Raw genomic sequence first — 20,074 nt, 5'->3', positions numbered from 1 at the left:
ACACCTGTTTTACATCCTTCGCATCAGAAAGTATACTGCTGACTATTGATACATGCAACAGGGCACTACTCCCACTCCAAAAGCCTTATTTTTACCTGTGTCTAGGACATTAACATTGCAATTGTAAAGAGTAAAAGAAGGTTCCTTCCGATAGCTTTAAGAAGCAAGCATCTGTAACAACACAGCCACCGAACAGCAGCCCAGAATTTGCATTCTAATTGTAGCGCAGGGACATTTCTTTATTTGCAGGACGATGTGAATAAAATCGTGCAGATAGGAACAATTGCAAACATTGTACTAAAGACAGAGACTGTTTCCAGCCTCTCAGCACACTGCATGCTCTGCCCCTCTATTCTCTACACAATCAAGTATACCGTAGCACTTAGATTAAAGAAAATAACGCATAACAGCTTCTCACCTATTTTAGCAAAAACAGCTGGTGTGGCAACCGTCCTACGTTTCCCATCATCTGCGAGATTTGATGAGTTTCCTGTGCTGGGAAAGAGTTTTCCATTCCGAAAGACAATAAACTGTAGCTTGCAAGTAGAGTTATCAACAGATTGCCAGGCTGAAGACTGAGAGAAGACAGACTGTGGCAAATGAACTGAAGCTACTGCTACAGCGTTCTGTACAATGAGAAAAAAAAAGAAACATTTAAAATGCAAATCACAACAGGGTTGCTTTCATGATGTTTTAAACTCCTGTACAAGAAATGTATGCTGCCTTCCTTTTCCAACAGACTGGAAGCAACCAAAGAAGCACGGGCTGTAACCATGGGAATAGGATCGGTACAGTGCATATTAAAAGGGAAAACGTTTTGATTGAATGTGAGAGTCTATATGGTCAAGCTCCCTGCTGCAGAGGTGAGAATGGTTCTTACCGTGCCTGCTAGAGGGTCCATCAACACTGCAGATCTGATTTAAAGAGACAACCTCTACCAGGTTTTCTCCTTCACTTAAAATAGAATCAGACAACTTACATTAAAACATTTCTCTGAAAGGGTACTTAAAGAGTATAAAAAATAATTTTATTATTAAAATAAATTACATCTGCAGAGAACTGCAAGTGCAGTAAACAACACAGTTTAGGAATATGTTTTTCTTGCTTCATATAAGGAAAATCAGTTAACTATGTTTTAGTCATGCAGGATTAAAAAATATTACAAACACTAATGTGAAAGAAGAAAACAAGACAACACTGGGAGAAAATGAATGAAGACTGTCAGATCACTATAATGGCTTTGAGTCGTGTGTTATATACCCTTTTACAAGCAGATGAATCCCCTACAGCAGAGCTATAAAATACACCAAACATTGTATTCTGAGGACTTCACTCATCAAGCATTTTTTTTTCCTGCCAAAGTAGCAAACTCATCATTAAAGACTGAGATATTTACAAGGAATAACAAATGATGAGCAATGGGAAAATAAACAGGGAGTCTGTCCTGAGCCTTGATGTGAAAAGTGTATGTATTTAAAAACAAACAATCTACAAAATGTTCTAATTTGCATTTCCCCCAAGGGCAGAGTATGGCTCTGTGCACATAATTTACATAGATTACCACAGTTTGCTCATAGCACATGTGCTCTACCTATTTCAGAAGTAAAACAATGATCTTCACAACCATTTAATCAAACATGACATCAATATACATCCATGTGCTGGGAGAAATACACATGTGAGAGATAAAAGGGGTAACAGAGATCAGCAAACTAAAATGAGAAGCATCTAGTGACCACGCAGTAAATATGGAAGAAAGGCATGAGTAGTCTGTGATGTTATTTGGATGCTTAAATAAAAAGACAAAGACTTGTGTACACCATTTTCTTTATACCATGTATACTTGAGGAAGGTTTTCAGATTTTAACAGTAAAAATGCAGAAACATCCTTTTTAAAGTAAGTATTCAATCTAGGCGATGCTGCTCATTAAAAGTACTTAAGAAAAAAAGAACAAATAGCAACAGAACATTTCTACATTAGAATTTTAAATTATTATGAAGGCTTTAATTGGTATTAACTGAGCTAAACATCAAGAACTCATCCTGAGATTGTTTCCACTGTCTAATTCACTAAAACTGTTATAATTGGCTTTATCTCATGCTTCTGAAAAAGACATATTTTACTCTATGATATCCCAAATATCTGCATATGCTGAACCTCTGATGATACCATTTTGGCCTTAAAATTATTATGAAAAAGTATGCACAGGGTTTTTAAAAAGTGTCATTTATCAAGCCTCAGACCACTATTGAGGATTTATGTGGAGACATAGAGAAGTGTCAGAGAAGTTACAGTGTGATTAACTTTACATTTATACAGGATTTTTATTATTATTCTGTGCTGGAAAAAGCAACAATGATGACATATTAAATTACACTAATTACTCATTATACACAAAAAGAGAAAGCTAGAAGCATATGAATAAGCTTATGATAATGAAACCAACAGCTAAAGGCACTGGGTTAAGCAACAATGTGCTATGACTTGACAAAAGCAGCCCTGCACAAACCAGAGAAAACAACAGGTTTATAGCACTTTTGCTAAGAGGGGAAATCATCTAATTTATTGTGGTTCCCTAATTGCTTCTCCATTGGGACTTACTGGTACTAATAGGAAAAAGTAATGGTGTAGACAGAGCTTGCCAGTGCGACCGGGGAGGAGGAGAAGCTGCTCCCACCTGCAGCACAGGGAGCTGGGGCTGGGACAGGACAGGGCTGGGACAGGGGCAGGGCTGGGGAAGGACAGGGCTGGGACAGGGGCAGGGCTGGGGAAGGACAGGGCTGGGACAGGACAATGCAGGGGTAACACACAGCTGGGGCTGGGACAGGACAGGGACAGGACAGAGCTGGGACAGGGGCAGGCCTGGGACAGGACAGGGCTGGGACAGGACAGGGCTGGGACAGGGGCAGGGCTGGGGAAGGACAGGGCTGGGACAGGGGCAGGGCTGGGGTAGGACAGGCTGGGATAGGGGCAGGACAGGACAGGGACAGGACAGAGCTGGGACAGGACAGAGCTGGGACAGGACAAGGCTGGGGCAGTCCTGGGCTGTACCCAGCCCTCTGTTCTTCACCAGCACCATCCCTGCCCATGGAGAGCCTCAGCACAGCAAGCAGGGAGGAACCTGCCCGCGGTGCCCCAAGATTCCAGCTCCCCATTGCAGGGACAAGGTCAAAAGCAGGGAAGGAAAGCTGCACCCAGCCCACAAATGGAATTAGTGTGGACTGGTTGCACTGCTCGGGCTGACTGAGCAAGTCTCAAACATGCAGCAACATCAAATTGTTTACTTGACAAAAAGACACATTTACAGAAAACGTTTTTCTGATCAGAATTCAGGAGAGTATTTTTCTCTTGTTGTCTGTGCAAAATGAATATGAATATCCATAACACAAACTATTTCATGAACTTCACTAAATAACTGCCTACAGTCACTTCCTGGACTACAATTTTATTGTGAATACTGCTCACTTATGCTACCTGTTACTTCAATTTTTTGGAAGTAACCACGTGGTCTGGTGGAGTGAAGAGCAAAGGGACAGGGTTTTCCTTAACTGGACAGATGTACACATAAATTCAAACTACTTGCTGCACATCAAATATTTACTTAGAGATTCCTCAAAATTAAACATCCAACTGTCTGCTACAGCGACATGCCTGCCAACAAGATCTTGTGGTAGGATATTAATGAAAAATGCACATAGTGAGAAGGCCCACACATTCACAATGCTGTTTAAAAACATGAATAAATACATTATTTTTATCTAAGACATGTGAGAATTTTCAGTAGTATTACTCATATTCACATGAGAGGGATGATCTGAGCACTGAGGTAGTTCCTATTATTGTGGTCGAGGATGGAGGGAACCTGGCTGAAGGTTCAGCCTTGTATTCTGCTAATCTGTTAAGCTGAAGTGTAAGTTAGTTAATCACTCTTACCTCAGTTTCCCTCTCACTCAAGTCAGATAAAAATGATGGCATTTATTTTGCCCTGTGAGATGCTCCAGAGTTCAGAGATGAAAAACAATACAGAACACATCTTACTGAAACAGCAACATCAAGTTTTGAGGGAACTACTTTGCTTCAAATGTTTCAAAATGCACATAAATCATCTCATTTTTAATTTTTTCATTTGGGCACCATATCATCACATCACATAGGAAGAACAGTTTCTGAGCATGCTAGTGGCAAAAAGCTGCCTGCACCTCTGAGAAGAGTGAAAGAGCAATACAGACCCACCACAGGAGCCGCAGCTTCACAATGCCAGGCCAGCACTGGCATCTCATATTTTCCTGGAGAAGCTTACAGTTTGTGTCAGCAATTCACCAGTCAGGATTTAGACATTCTGTGAGTGTTTGCAAAACAGAATGTCAATAATCCCATCATGACTCCATTTCACTTTTAGTCCTATTAACTGGATTGTACTGGCATTGATTAGAAAAAGGGAATCCTGAACACAGTGCAGATTCTTACAAGAAGCATTTTTCTTATGGAAAATGCCTGTATTTTAAAATTAAAGCTATTCACAGACATCCACCCATTTGCACATAAATATGATAGAAATAATACAAATTTCAAACCCTCTAAAGTGTCTTCCATGTCATCTGCCCAGATATCTGAAAATCTGCTGTGTGACCTGCAGCCAGAGAAAGAGGGCTTATCAGCTCTAAACCAGCTTTTAGGATTTTCTGGGAGGCCTCCTAGAACTCCTGGCTCCTAGGACTTCTTGGAACCTGGTCAACTTTCCAAAAAGCAGAATGAAAAGTTGTTTTAAACACTCTGAACCATAATTTGGATGGTAGAGTTTTATAAGTACTTTTGAAGTTTTGAGTTTTGTTTCTATTTCAGACCTAATTTTTTTTTTTTTGTGTGTGTGTGTGTGTGTGTAATTTTTCAAAATATCTGGGGCACCAAAACAGAATCAATGAATCCTGCTGTATTTTAAAAGTTTTAGATTTGATTGAAAAATCTCATTCTAAAGTGGAAATGGTCCTCAGGATATGGAGAGCTACAGATGCTTGGCATTCTTGAAACTCATGCATGTGTTACCCTTATTAAAAATGTTTTAAGGGAAAAATGAAAGATTTAAAGTGAAGTTTTTCCCTAGGCAGTTTTATTCTGGTAGCAGTCCATTCCTTATAATCAATGCTAGCATTTACAAGGAGGTTTTAAGTGTTTAGGAAAGACAGTCTCTTGCCTTAGGTGACTTTGTGATATGTTGGCCCTTCTACTTTCATAATTCCTTTAAGAAACCTGCTCCCATTCACTTTTGAAGCTTTGCTTTCCTGTTAAAGTGTTCTACTTATCTAAAATTTAGCATAATACTGAAAGATCACACTCATTACCAAACAATCATTATCAAGAAACCTACTTGATTTCTGTGGAATGACAAAAATCAAGCTATTTTCAGTAACTCTTCCTTGTGTATGCCTTGCTACAAAATTGATTTTTGAGTTCAGGCACAGTATTTCTATTTAAGATAAAATATATTTCATGGGAAACCATCCAATTCTTAGTCTCCAGAACGGTCATAAGGTATATTTTTCCAGTCAGCAATTTCCTTAACTTAAGAAGCAGCACCTTAACAACAGGTCAGAAGAAGTCTGGAGGTAAAAAAAAAAATAAAAAATAGTAAATTAATTCACCCAAAACCTGGAGGAGAACTGGGAAAGCAGCTTCACTGTTTCCAGATTTCAAAGAATCTGACAAGGTGGTGTAGAGATTCAGATGCAAGACACCATATATTAAATTATTAAAGATACGAGGGTATCTTTGTGCCAAAATTGGCACAAGCTATATAAAGTTACAGTAAAAAAAAAGTAGAAACTAAGCTTTATATGTAATAGCTGTATTGTTAAATATGTACTGAGTTAACAATGTGGTCATCATAATAAAATCAAGCAAATAAATTATTTATACGTATATAATAGATTTTATTCAGTCCCTCAAATAAGACAGGAGATTGTTAGAGGCGATGGAAGATTTCAGTTTGTGGTTTACGTTAAAGGTTTAGTTGCTAACAAATAAGAAGAGGCACAATTGGTTTTTTTCAGCTGTCTGTCCTGGTAGGTATTTAAACAACACTCCTTTGGAATTATCTCACACAAAATATATGAGATAAGGACAGGCATTTGGCCCAGTGCTGTGAGGCTTTAGGTAGTCTGTGCATGAGTTCTGATCTCTTTTTGTGGTATGAAAAGTATGAACAAGAAGTCCCCAAAATTTAGACCAGATGGGAAAATACCAAATACAGGATTTGTAAAAGTAATTCAAACAATGCCAGTTTGAAAATGCTTATACAAGACAAGCAACTTGCCAGGTCCTAAAAGAAACAGGATTGTGTCTTTATTTTTTATTGGGATGATACCAAGAAAGGAAAGTAGGAGTTCCCCAGCCATGCTCACCTACCTACATAATCTTGCTACTAATTTGTCACAGTTTAACTGCTGTTTCAACACAAGTCTGGAAAGGCTCAGGAATGACTAGGAGGTGAAAAACAAAGTTTATGTAGATTCCCAGGATGAAATGAAGCAGTACTTCCAAAAATGCAACATAATATCACCTGGCTACTGAGATGAAATTTCAAAGCGTGTTGGGATTCTTAAGTGATAAAGTCATTATGTAGTGATTCTGCAGTGCACATCCATTTCAGTATCTGGAGAACTAACTACAGAGTCCAAGACATCTTTGTTCAAGCCAGGAATAAAAGGTGGTTTGATGCACAGTGAAAATGTGCCATCAATAAAGATGTATGCAAATAGCATTAAAAGACACACACAGAAAAAAACCTTAATTTTTGAAGTTCTCCCTAATTAATAATAAAAAGTTTTCTGTAGTCATGCTATAGAAACAGATTTAGCAAACAGTACTAATATTTTAGAAAAGCTGATAATGTAAAATAATCAGGAAATCTGGTTGTCAGTAGCCCTTTTCCAATAAAAATAAAAACCAAAAGTCTCCACATTAAAATTTTATATTTCAGGTGTGAATATCTTGCAGACTTTCTAAGAAAATGAAAATATGTGCAAATCTACAAGCAACAAGTGACCTGTTAATGAGCTATTGTGAAGGAACAGTGACCAAAAAAAACCAAAAAAAAGATATTAAAGAAAAAGAACATGAGAAGGGAGACAGAGTAGGTTTACCAAAGGTAAATAATGCTAGACCCAAATGATAATTCTCCTTGATAACTGTTTTTCCAGACAGGGAAATACAATTCACTTGATTTCTTTTGAGACATTAAGAACTAGTAGCAATTAGTTTCAGGTGAGCAAGGAACAAGCTACAATTGATAATACAATTTACTTTGAAAGGAGAAGACAGTTTGGAGTGAGTATATCCAAAGTTTATGTGAAAATCAGCTTAAAGACTTTCAATTTTTATTTGATGACCTTCAAACAAAGAGGAATGTCATCTAAGACAATGTTTTAAATCATGTTTTACATATTTATAATAAGATTGTCTCTTATAAGCTGGTGAAACAGGCCACTTTGGAAAGCAAAAGATAAGGACAGGGATGTGAAAGCACTGGTTGATCACAGGATGACTCAGAGCCACTATGATTTAACAATTAAAAAAAGATGACAAATACAATCCAGAACTTACAGGATGACTCATTTCCATGTAAATATTCTGATTTTAAAGGCCTAATCAGAAAAATAATACACAATTTTGATCAACTAGGCTGAGGAAAAGTCAGTCCAGAATAGAAGGGATGTAGAGGATGGTTATTAGGGTCACCCTTAGAACAAATAATTTCTTTCACAAGTGGAGAATAAAGGAGCTTAGCTTCATTAGCCAGGCAAAATGAAAGTCATGTAATGAAATGGCCAGCATGAGCACAAGGACAAATAGGACATTAGCCAAGAGCACAAATGGAGACTTAAAATATGCAAATATTTCCTAGTCTTTCTAACAGAGAGGGTGGGAAACTTTTCAGACAATATGGACACAAAAAATTATCTGCTCTTGAGAGAGTATTTGAAAGCTCTATGACAGAATTACAAAATGAAGTGAGAAAGGTTTGATTTCTTTTTCTGCTTTACCCGAAATGTTTAAAATTCCTTCAGAGAACTCATGAATTCCTTGATTAAAAGAATTTTTGAACTTTCTACTTACATTCCCAATATACAGCTAATAGAGCTCACAAAAATCTCACTGAGAAGAAAAAGAGTTAAAAAAACCCGATACAGATGTGGTAGGGGAAAAGTGTCACAATAAAAAAGGGTGAAAATTGCCTTATTATTTTTTTGAGGAACAAGTATTTTGAAAACATGCTGGACACATGTAAAAGCTGCAGGGAACAATCTTTTTCAGGCAGCACTACATGACTGCTTCAATTCAGGGTCCACAGCTGACTTGCCATATTACAAAAAGTTATATCACACAATGTGTAAAATTCACCTTCCTGGGAATTTAAGAGTCTTTAAGGGTGGCCTCTGAGTTTTCAACTAAAATTTATTGGGGTTTTGGGGAAGATCACTGAAGTCTTTAAGGATTTTAGACACACTTCAACATTCACACTATGAGCTGTGGATCTACAGAGACTCACTGCAGCTTCATTTTTAAAAAGGATGGCTTCTGGCAGTGCACTCTACAGGAAAACTCATCCTGTCAGGAGTTTGGTTCACTGGGCCTTTCAGGGGTGTATTAGCTCCCAGAAATGCTGTATTTTCCTCTAAGCAGCCTATGATGAAGGAGTATTTTTCCTTTTTATTTAGAAGCTAAATTAATCTTCAGGCATTACATGTATGGGTTTTTTTTCAGGAAAGATCATTAAAATATTCAAGTTTATTACATTGATTTCTAGTTGCTGCAGATGCACTCAAAGGATATGATGGACTTCCAAACTGCTAGAATTTTAAAATATAAGGACAATAAAAAATTTCCTGATCTCTCTATGTGGAAATTTCAGCCACGTAATTGCAAAGCTATCTCCATGGATCTTAGGAGGTACATCATAATTATACAGAATACCTAACTAACCAAAATATCTTCTACAGCTCATTGACCACCAAATTCAATTACACATAACTATTACCAGTTTAGAAAAATGAATTATGTGAATTCTGACTTAACTGGCATAGATAAGCTTTTTGCTATGATAACTTTTAATTTATTTTTTTAACTAGGTGAACTGTGTTAATGTAGGTTTCCTAAGAGTATTTCTGCATAGCTTAATAATTATCATTTACAACAAAATATTATGAATGAGAACAAAGAGAATATTTCTCAACAGTCAGACACAAAGTGTTACCAAAGTTATTTCTAAAGCTGGAGAAGCACAATTTGATTAAAAGGAGATGGGCTACTTTGTGGCTTCCATGCATGAAAAAATTTACTTGGTTCTAAACAAAATTCATACACATTTTACTAGAGTGCAGTACATACCATTACAGATATTGCAATTTTTCTAAGGACTGATAAAATTTGTAAAGATACATTTATGAGTAGAGAGTGATGCAACCATTAGGTAATACAGTAATTCAAAACTGAATTCAATGACTGAATATTGCAATTATTTAATCATACAAGATGATAGGACTTCTGATTCCACTGATGTGATATTGACACTTAACTAAGTTAGATAAATATAAAGTTCATCTAGGAACGTAAGTGGGAAGGTAGTGAAAAAGCTTAGTTCAGAAATTTTTAATAAACAATTTTGATACAATTTTCCTGAGGCAAAGTGAGTTTCTATGTTCTACAGAAGTCCAAGTGTTTTTCTGATGCTGCCTTTTCATAAAGATGACTGCAATGAAATGCTGACATTGCTGCTTGATGACTACTGAAACATTGTCCCTCTCTGATACTGGAGGAAAGCTGAAACTCCTGAAAATAATTTTGAATCTTTTAAGAAGTGAATTCAAAATTCCCAGACCATGAAATGACTCAATATTCTGATTTTGAATCATTTGGATATTATCATCAAGAACGATCTCTGTTTAATACTCATTAAACAATTCAGACCCAGCATTACTCTTGCAAGCTGTAACTTAGGCAAGGCACATATTTTTAGCAGCAGATGCAAGATCACTACATTTCTCTGCTTTGTTATATAAAGACAGTTAAATATGTGAAAAAGAAAAGCAGAAGATGCCTTTTCCTTTAGTTCCTTTTTATGCACAGTCACACCTCCCTTCCCTCTGTTACAGGATACAAGTTCACTATCCTCACAATAGTCAAGCAATTACATCTCCTCAAGAGGAGCAAATATGATTTCTTCCCTTCTGTCCCAAAACTAATTTTTCCATTCTGAAAAACTGATATATTTTTATTTCCAAGTTGCTAAAACAATAATTTGCTTTCTGAGTTTCAGCCACGTAGTCAATTTACCAGGACAGCCAGAAAGCACGTGCCATAAAAAGAAATGTGAAAAAAGGAAGTGAAGTGAGTACAGCGACATCAGCAAGAGAAAGGTTCTGTGTCACAGACGTGTTTGCATTTGGATGAAAGTGCTCAGGAGCCTTGAGCTGCATGGAGCTGAAGTGGATGTGTGTCAGTGATGGCAAGTGACATTTTCAGAGAATTCTTGTAACTGAGATGTCGAGTATGAAGGAGAAGACACACGCCACTACTGCCATGCCTGAAGTTATCAGTAGCTGCTACTCCCTAAAGCTGTACCCTGCTCTGTAAGCCTCACACACATTTCAGGATTCAGTGTGGACACAAAATACAAGATATTGAGCTCAGTATAACAATGAAATGTTAGTCAAAATTCCACTTCTGAAACTCAGTTCTGGGCAAATACCAGGCATGCTGATACATCCACAGGCATATTGTCTGTAGTTCATGTGAAAATCTGTGGTGCTGGTCCTTTAGTTCAGCCAGAAAGCTTTCAGAACCAAAGAGATCACTTTTACCTCCAGCTGAATCCCGTGTACTCTCAATGCTCTCATCACAGACCACTAGTTTATCTGGACACACTTCTGTTCTAATGAGAGCTTAGGGACTATCTACCTTGATTGATTCTACTATATTTTTCTGAGTTTTGTCACAGAATTATGGGAAAATCAAAAATATTTTCTAGCATTATCCACAGTAAAATCCAAATCCAATCACAATGGAAGTGAAGCCTGAGTGAACCTCCCATCAGACCAGATGTCCACCAACCTACTGATCATTTTATACAGTCCTGTTAGTTTAAGAAGGTTGGAAGAAACTTACCTCTTATTTATTAACCTTTTACAGATGCTAAGAAAGCACCTAGGCATCTGTACATTTTTTTGCTTGTTACCACATAATTATGGCTTGACATAGTCTATGTAATTTTCGTACTAAAAGCTGACTGAATTAAAATATTAATCCTCCAGTCAAATCAAGTTTTGTAGCTCAGCTGCTTGTGAAATAGTGATGATGTTCCCCTGATTAAGACTTTAAAATATTGCACACATTATCAGTACTTGTCACCTCTCATCACTTGAAAACTCCTAGTTTAAATTGGGTGAGGATGGTGCAGTATTTCTGGGGCAGTATCCACTCCATCACTCTCAGACAAGCGAGTCCCTTGGATTTCAGACACCAAAGGTCACTTGAGACTCCTTACACAGTGACTGAATCCAGGTGAGGTCTGAACTAAGCCCAGGAGGAGAATCTCCTCATTCCCATTCAGTGACTGTTGAGGATGAAGATTCCTAATACAATGAGAGATTTGTGATATAAGAGATAATACTAAATACTCAATAGGTGCTAACCCAGCTAAAGTTACATGGGGTAAGACTTGTGTAGTAATGACAAAGAACTCAGCTCAGTCTTCTCTCTCCATTTCTTAGATCAAACAAGAGGGAAAAATAACTATCTTAATTCTTCCAAATATAAAGCTGCCTTCAGTTTTCAGTGTACTACAGGACTTAATGGGAAAATATAGCCTTTTTGTCTTGCTCATGGCTTCTGAATTAATAGAAGTTTTCAAGTATTAGTGCTGCAGGGCCTGCATACTGGAAAAGGAACAGCAACACGTTCATTAAAAATACTGGTGTATATTCCATGAAGTGTTCACTTTTAAAGTCTTGTAAATTAATTATATAAGCAGCAAATTTGCAATTTAATCAGTAGAAAAATGAATTGGTTTACATTGTTACATTGCAAGTATTCACAATGGTTTGAATATTCTTGGTCTTTCCCTCTTGCTCTACTGATTTTCTAATCTTTTTCTATAAAGGTCAATTCTTCTGGCATGAGTATATTTAATGTGTTCAAAAATTTGTACCAGAGGCCTTTATTTTAAAGGACTTTATTTTACCAGTCAGGCACATCAAGAGTGGGTATAATTCAGAGATTCTCAAGGACTTCCACTGGCACATTTGATGGATTTTGTTTAAGTGTGTTATCATTCTTGCTGAATCACTTCCAGTCTCCTATTAAACGGATATGCCTTTATTTTGGACAGTAGCAATGTTCATTTTCTAACATAAAAACTTAATATGTTCACCATTTAACTACCTTTTCCTTCTGGACTTCCCAGTTTTACTTTCTGCATTAAATCGGATGGGAGTACTTTGGTGAATCCTTCACATGCACTTCTGGACTTTTACTACTGCTACACCAGATGCTGACATGAGTACCTGAGAGTATGAATTAATTATTTAGAGCAAGGATCTGAAAGAAATGCGCTCAAGTATGAAAAGGCGGGGCGGGGGGAAATCAATATAGAAAAAAGCTGAATCTCTCAGTCTCATGAAGGACTAACATCGTGTACAAAATTAATAACTAATATTATTAGCTGAAAGACACTGTATTTTTTTAAAAACTGGCGGAGTCCCAAACTGTCTATCTCAGCAATGAGAAATATTTTTATCATCAGGAGTTCTGAGTCCTGGAAGCTCTATATATCCACAACGATATGGAGACACTGCTGCCAAGGGCACAGACTCTACGAAAATTTGTATTCTCATTCTTCTCCATTATCTAACATAAAGAAAAAGTGTTTTTATAGTAATTACGAGGGTCCAGAAAAGAATAACTAGCAAACTAATGAATGGATTTGGATCCTGTTTCCCCAACTACACCTACAGTTACTATCTTTTGTTTCTTTCACATAGGACAAATTAACTGAAAAGCAAAGGTCTTAAGCACAGCATTAAGTGAATATCTCAGCTTTAACAAAATGAAATAATTTCAGTTAGTGTCCTATTTTCTTCCACAAATAAACACAAAAATAAAAATTTATTGGCTATTTTCTGCTCTTCTGCCGTCCCAGAGTTTTATGTTACAACATTTCTTCAATAGATGCACATTAAAAATGCAGTGACATCAGGAAACAAAATCATAATCACTGGTCATAGATATCTTACTATCTGTCTCTTAATTTTATCACCTTCTGGACTCTTTGAGGGCCACACCAAAAGCTTATTCTCCATATCATTTTGATATCCTCTAGCTTTTCAGATACACTTACTTAAATGTCTTTGTTGAAAAGCAATAAGCCAAAAATGATGCAGTATATAGATCTGAACAAAGCATTTTCTTAGTCTGTAACACCAACATGGAGAATTCAAGATCCTTGTACTTGCTAAGCCATGGTCTATTCAACAACATTGTGTTAGCATTACTCACCAAGTGGAATTAAAAACTGCACTACAGTTACCATGACAACCAGCTGTCTCCCACATACAGCATCAGTTTGAATTTGTGCAGACCATTTCTAACAATGATTTAAGTCAACAAATTCAGCATTACCCTAAGGTGAAAATCTGGCTTAAGAACAAATAAATATTTTCAGTTTCATAATATTACTTAGCTCACTACATTAATTCCAAGTAGGACTTGAGAGATTTTCAGAGAGCTGCAGTGACTTTTCCAAGAAATTAAAGGTGAATAGTAATCTTCTGCTCAATACAAAGTTGAGGACCACTAAAATTCCTAATCCCCTGAACATGCAGGGAGAAGAGACACTGTAACATTCACAGAAGAGCTCGTGAAGAAAATGCATTTGAATATTTATTTAATCATTTTCTAAAATTTACATTTGAATGATGCTGTTGATTACCTTGGGTAGTACCACTAACATCATCAGTGTATGCTCACTATACAGATTCTTTCTAGAAAAGAAAGCTTAACCCATGTTCATCAAAAGTATCAACCAGCAATTCTCCACTGGGAAAATAACCTGAAACTCAGAATATCACTTCTGTGCTGGGGAATTCTAAAATAAATTCCCTTTCTAGTAAACTACCAGATTTGCTGGGCTTTGGTTGGTTGGTTGATTGGTTTTGCTTTAATTTTCAATAATTAATTTACATGGAAAGAGAAGCCTCAGTTGCTTTTGAAACAGCCAAGTAACATGAAGTAACAGGAACACATTTGCAATGGTACAACTTCATAGAGCTGCATGTCTGGGCATCAGCAGGAAGGAGCCACTTGGCTACTTCAGATCCTTCTGATCGCAAGCATTCTTGCAGTAATGGTCAGATTTGACTGTGGTTGCTCAGCCTGGAGAAAAGGGGGCTCTGGGGAGGCCTTACTGCTTTCTACAGCTACCTAAAAGGTGCTGGGTTGAAGAAGGTTGGTCTCTTCTCCCAAGGAATAGGTTACCGGATAAGGCAAAATGGCATCAACCAGGGGGGATTTAAATTGGATATCAGAAAAGAAGTCTTCACAGAAAGGGCTGTCAGGCGCTGGAACAGGCTGCCCAGGGAAGTGGCTGAGTCACCATCCCTGGAGGCATTTAAGAGATATGTTAGGTGTGGCAATTAAAGACATGGTTTAGAAATGGAATTGGCAGTGCTTCCTTAATGGCTCAACTCAATAATTTTTGAGCTCTTATCCAACCTAAATTATTCTATATTTTCATGATTGTCATTGGATGAACACATAATGATTGAACAGATCTGCTTCAGAACAGTAGGATGTATTACTCTGAGGGAAAACAAGAACCTCCACAGCAACATAAAACACACCTATCAACTGTCCATTTGCACACTGACAGTGGGGACAGAGAGGAATCTAAACACTCAAAAAAGGGTGGCTGAGCTATTAAAAATGTAATACAGAGTCAAGCTAAAGGTAACCAAGGAATAACACTGCTTTTTTATATAAGCAACTGAAAAATAATCAAAGGTAGAAAAAATAGAGTCTGTATTTACTAAAGATACTGTAAATGTTGCATACTGAACTATGCACATATTAATGATACAATCTACACTCACTCATTTTTCTGGGAGGAAGTGCCACAATTAAACATTACTGCAATTTTCCATGTGGTATATGGTATGGCACTTGTTGCATTACAGACCTTAAAAACACAGCAGGAAAGAAAACTGATCAAGTAAGTGTAATGCATTTAAAATCAAAACATTCAGAGGCTATAAGAAATCTGATGCTGTGAAAAACATTTTTAATCTGTGAATGAGTATTTTTGAATCCTAAACCTCAGGAAAATACGTACAATAAAATGTTTTAGTTTTAATAAAATGCTTTCAGTTTTAAATTTCATTTATGGGAGAATGCTGGTCAGAGGACAAAGTCATAAAAATAACTATAATGATAGAATAATTTAAAATAAAAAAAATTAATCTAAGAGATTGAGGAAGGAAATAGCACAGAAATTCATTCAGCTCTGGATCACTGTGGACACATTTGTTATCAGTGATAGGCAATGTGAAATCAAGCACACACTGAAATCAAACCCTTCTTTAAGGTTACACTAAACTGAGCTGACAGGAACACTACATGCAAGAAAGAAAAAGAAATGGATTTTCTATATAGTGCTTCGATCTTCAGCTATTGGAATGCATAATGTTTAAATGTTAAAACAGAAGATTTCAAGGGAGAAAAGAGGTAGAAAGCAAAAGAAAGAATAAAATATAACCTGGGGCTCCAAATTCATAAACTCAAGACAGGAACAATTACTTTTTTGCCAGCAAAAAGGCTGCACAGTCAAAGGCAAATGACAATGGAAAAACAATTTACTGAATTGTTACTGAATTTCAACAGATTTGTAATAACCCATTAACTCCTAGATTAAGCTGCGGTGTAATATCATAAAATAAAATACAAATTAAAAGTAAATCAAGATGATAATATAGGCAGATGTGAATAATTTTGCCCTGAAGCTGCATCCATATCCTTGTGTCAAAGATGCCTTAATAGGGTTCAAGTAGCATTGCTAACATTAATAGATATTTTCTTGTTACATTTCAAAAAAGTATTTACAGCACAGTTAAAAAAAACAAACATATGGTTCTATGATTATAAGCTCAAGCAAAAGGTCTTTCAGATAGCAATTTAAAAAATAGGAAAAATTATTCCGTTTCACAACTGCATTCCTCTTAAATAAGTCTCATCAAAATTTTTGAATAAATTTGTCAGATATATGCTTCTTGAATACAGTTGACTTATGGGTGTGTCTGTATTAAAATTTTAGTTTAGCTTGGGAAAACTTGTCTGATGTTCTGATATTATTTTCATTCTATCACAGTCATATCTGAATGACAATTTTCCAATTTTCTGATGAGATCTCTACTGCCATGATTCCACAAAGCTCTCTCACAGTGCACAATGTGGGTTCCATTCTGATGAAACAGTCACAAAATGTAACTGATGAGTTTTAGACATAGGGAGTAGACAAGACCTAATCTGAGAAAACTTCAAATACACAATATTGCTGTTGGATTCCAAGTTATACTCCACAGATTTGGATCTGTTGCATTGCACTGTCTATTAAAGTAGGATTAAACAGTTCTCACTTTTTAAACTCCTTCCTCCCTTCTGTGACTCAGGCCTCTCCTGGTTCTCTTCCTCTTAAGAGCAGTTGTTATCTGTCTATTCCTAAGCCTCAAAAACAAGTAAATGGAGCTCCCTCCTCTTCCCTGTGCTCTAACCCTCTTTTTCTTCTTTATAAAATTGTGGATAGCTCTGCAATAGCTGCAATCATTTCAGCCTGGACTATGGTGTAATCATTGCAGCTTACAACAGGTAACCTCACCTATTGTCTCATTAAAGGACAGCCAGCTGAACCACAATTGAATGACTTCTTCAAATTAAAGGCAGTCCACAAACCTAAACTGAGACAAGAATCTTCATCTCTAGACATTAATTGCTATCAGTAATCCCCTTGAAACAGATGTCAATCAAGCAATTAAAACCTAATGAAAAAGACAGGAGAGAGAAACAGGGAGAAGCAGGAAACAAGGAACCTGTGGTCCCCCAGATGGTGATAGGGACAGCTGATGTGACCTTGCAAATGGTTTTATCAAAACAATGGCACACTGGCACAAAATCTTGTGCCTTACACATTCAGGTGACCAAAGCAACACGAGCTTGGTTAAGAAAACTGTCCCCACTCGTGGGGTCCTGAAATGCGCTTCATTTACCCAGATGTGCAAGAACTCACAAGGGGGAAGGGAAACCAGGCTTGCCACTTTCCAGAAGCAACATTGTGGTCTGGCTCTAAGGTATCTGCAGGACAGCATTTGGAAGGGCCGGCTTTAAAGCCGGAGCAGAACAAAAAAAAGCAGCTTCACTCTGTTAACTCCTGAATCAGGTCTGCAAAAAGCAGAGTACACAGCTCCACAAGAAGGAAATACCATTAATTTATTTGATTGATAAGGACAGGAAAGCTAATGACTGGCACGCCAGTACTTTTTCACCTTGTAGGAAAGTCCGAGGATTTGTTTCTGAGACCTAAGTGCACTTCAGCAGCCCTTTTTAAACCCAAAAGCTGAAGAAACTTGGGATGACTCGAGTTTTTGTCATCACTCTATTTCCATCACTATTTTTATAGCAGTTTTGGCAAGCAGAGCTTTGGATTACACTGTTTTATCTAGAGAGGCTGGCATTTCCTCTTTGAATATAAATATTCTAACAATAATATGTTGCTATTCCCATTGCCGATTAACTGCTGAAGGTAGACAGAACAACTCAATTTTACAATCAGTCCTATATTCCTTAGAAACACCAACCTTTTTAATGTTTTAAAGTATGTATTTATTTGATCACATTTCAATCTAATCCTGAAATATATTTTCCTCTGAAGCAAGGGAAAGGCAGTAATTTAAAAATGAACATTTTGAAAGACATTTTGATGTCTGACTAGTTAGTGGATTGAATCAATGAACTGAAAAAAATAAAAATTATTATTTTCTTCTGAGCAGTTAACCTCTTTTCAGATATACATAAAGGAATTGATACAATTTCATGGCATTTCCAGTCATACAGTGAAAATAAGATTTTCTGTTATAGAGATAATCAAATAGGATATATTTAAGATGTGGCTGACTGAAGCAATTAAGCCAATTCAGAGGTTGTGTTTTAGATAGGTGAGTACATAATGAACTGAGAGTTCCTGAGAGAAGTCCATAATTATATAAGGTGGGGAGAAGTGGACAGTAAAATTGAGTCTGAAGGCAAGAGTTGTTGCATATACCAATTTGAATATCTAAAGCATAACTTTCGAATTTATTATATTTGAGAACTTCACAGATGGTTTAGATCAGAATCTTACAAAGGTACGATGGGTTTTAAAAAGGGTGTGATTTTTTTCCCCCTGCTTAGGCTTCTATATCCATTTTTCATTCATGATTTTAAGGAAAGATACCAGAATTTGAAAGACGGTGTATATAAAAGGCATGTGCAATATGCATTTTGCAGTAACCTGATATCCTTCTGAAAATGTATCATAATCCTTAGTCCAATAATATAGTTGGATTTGCTCTGGCAGAGTCCACTTCAAACAAACCTTTAATTTTGTAGTTTGATGTATAGCACATGTCCTTTTTCTTGGGTGTGTAGGAGAGTTTGCAATTTCACACCGTGAACATTAATTATCACTTGCTGTACATACCTTGTAGAAACAAACCCATCTAACAAAACAAACAGAAGGAGTGCAAATCAATATCTGCCCATTTTTCTAAAGAAAGAGAGAACGTGTACTCTTCATGCAGGAAATATTGATACATGGCTCCTAAATAATATCAACAGTTCAAGAAAGAATGCAGCAGATCATCAGCCACTCAGCTCTACACTGCTACATTAATTTACAGCAGTTCAGGGTGTGCTGCAGTCTTTTCTCTGCATCTCAGCGAACATACAGGAGTTAGTAAGAATATTGCATGATTCCAAATCCAGACTCTGTGTTTTCACTTGTAATTCTCAGCAACAAGCAGGATTGTTTATCCTAAACATTGAAGGTCTTTCCTGGCTAATCGATGAAAAACTTAGCACTGGTATTGAAAGAGGCAGATGCACTGAGTGTAGGCCAAAGTTTGTCCAAAATAGAATCATTTATTGTCGAAAACAAAATTTCTTCACTTTGACAAAGCAGTGATGGAGAGGATGTCTACATAAAGCATGACAGGCTAGAGAACAGATTTATTATATTTGTTTCAAACCAGAAGAACCTCCAGTATGTGTCCTTTTGCTCACATGGTAAATGACCAATTGATTTTCTTGTGTCTGTTCAGCAGTAAATAACCTCATAAACATGGCAAGGTAAGGGCAGACATCCAAAAAGCCCCAGTTTTGTGCAGCTATTTGTGTCTACCAGGTATCAAAGGCACACTGTGAGAAGCTGAAACAAATCAGGAGTGCAGGCTTCCTTTCATTACTGCACCGGGGTACAAAATGTCTCTAATACGATATAACTTGCCTTTGAAATTGCTTTTTCACATATTTGAAAGGGTCATTTTCATGTAATTACACTCTGTCATATTTGATACACACATTAACTCTGCAAACCTCTGTACTGGCATTACATCAATTCACTACAGATCACACCAATGTGTGTGCAGTGTTAGAGGTTCAGCCCCTTTTGTAAATTCCTGGTCCCACCATCCTTTAGCTCCACAAGAAAAACAACTGAAATTCATCACGAAACCTCCAGACACTCTGAATTTAAGTTGAAAGTTCAAACCCACAATTTTAAAGTCCTTTCTTAAAATCTATGATCCTGACAGCAAACTACAGCTCACCAGCTCTTTAAGAATGGACCAGTTAAAAGGGGAAATTGCTTCTATACTTGTACGTTGTCCCACAGTTCTCTGATTTTCTGAAAACATGAATCAAAAGGTTCACCATTGTCACAGGAATAAACAATAATGAAGTTCAAACCAATGGGGTAGATGCCAGAGAAAAATTTTCCCC

General features: G+C 36.8%; 1 protein-coding gene across 4 annotated transcripts in view; it reads right to left on the bottom strand.

Moving 5' to 3' along the window:
* ADGRA1 (adhesion G protein-coupled receptor A1) overlaps positions 1-20,074 on the bottom strand; it is a 258,986-nt gene that overhangs the window by 49,462 nt on the left and 189,450 nt on the right. For 3 of the 4 annotated variants that reach the window (XM_086901196.1, XM_086901197.1, XM_086901198.1), the window contains one exon: positions 419-626. In XM_086901196.1, coding sequence (XP_086757322.1) covers positions 419-626 — 208 coding nt within the window. Of the gene's footprint in view, positions 1-418; positions 627-880; positions 901-20,074 lie in introns of those variants that run through there. The other variant, XM_023929696.2, reaches the window with a different exon arrangement.

Source organism: Cyanistes caeruleus, chromosome 8 (genome assembly GCF_971803275.1).
Source record: "Cyanistes caeruleus chromosome 8, bCyaCae1.hap1.1, whole genome shotgun sequence".
Taxonomy (NCBI): domain Eukaryota; kingdom Metazoa; phylum Chordata; class Aves; order Passeriformes; family Paridae; genus Cyanistes; species Cyanistes caeruleus.
The sequence above is the reverse complement of the archived record's forward strand: the minus strand, read 5'-3'. Positions and strand labels throughout refer to the sequence as shown.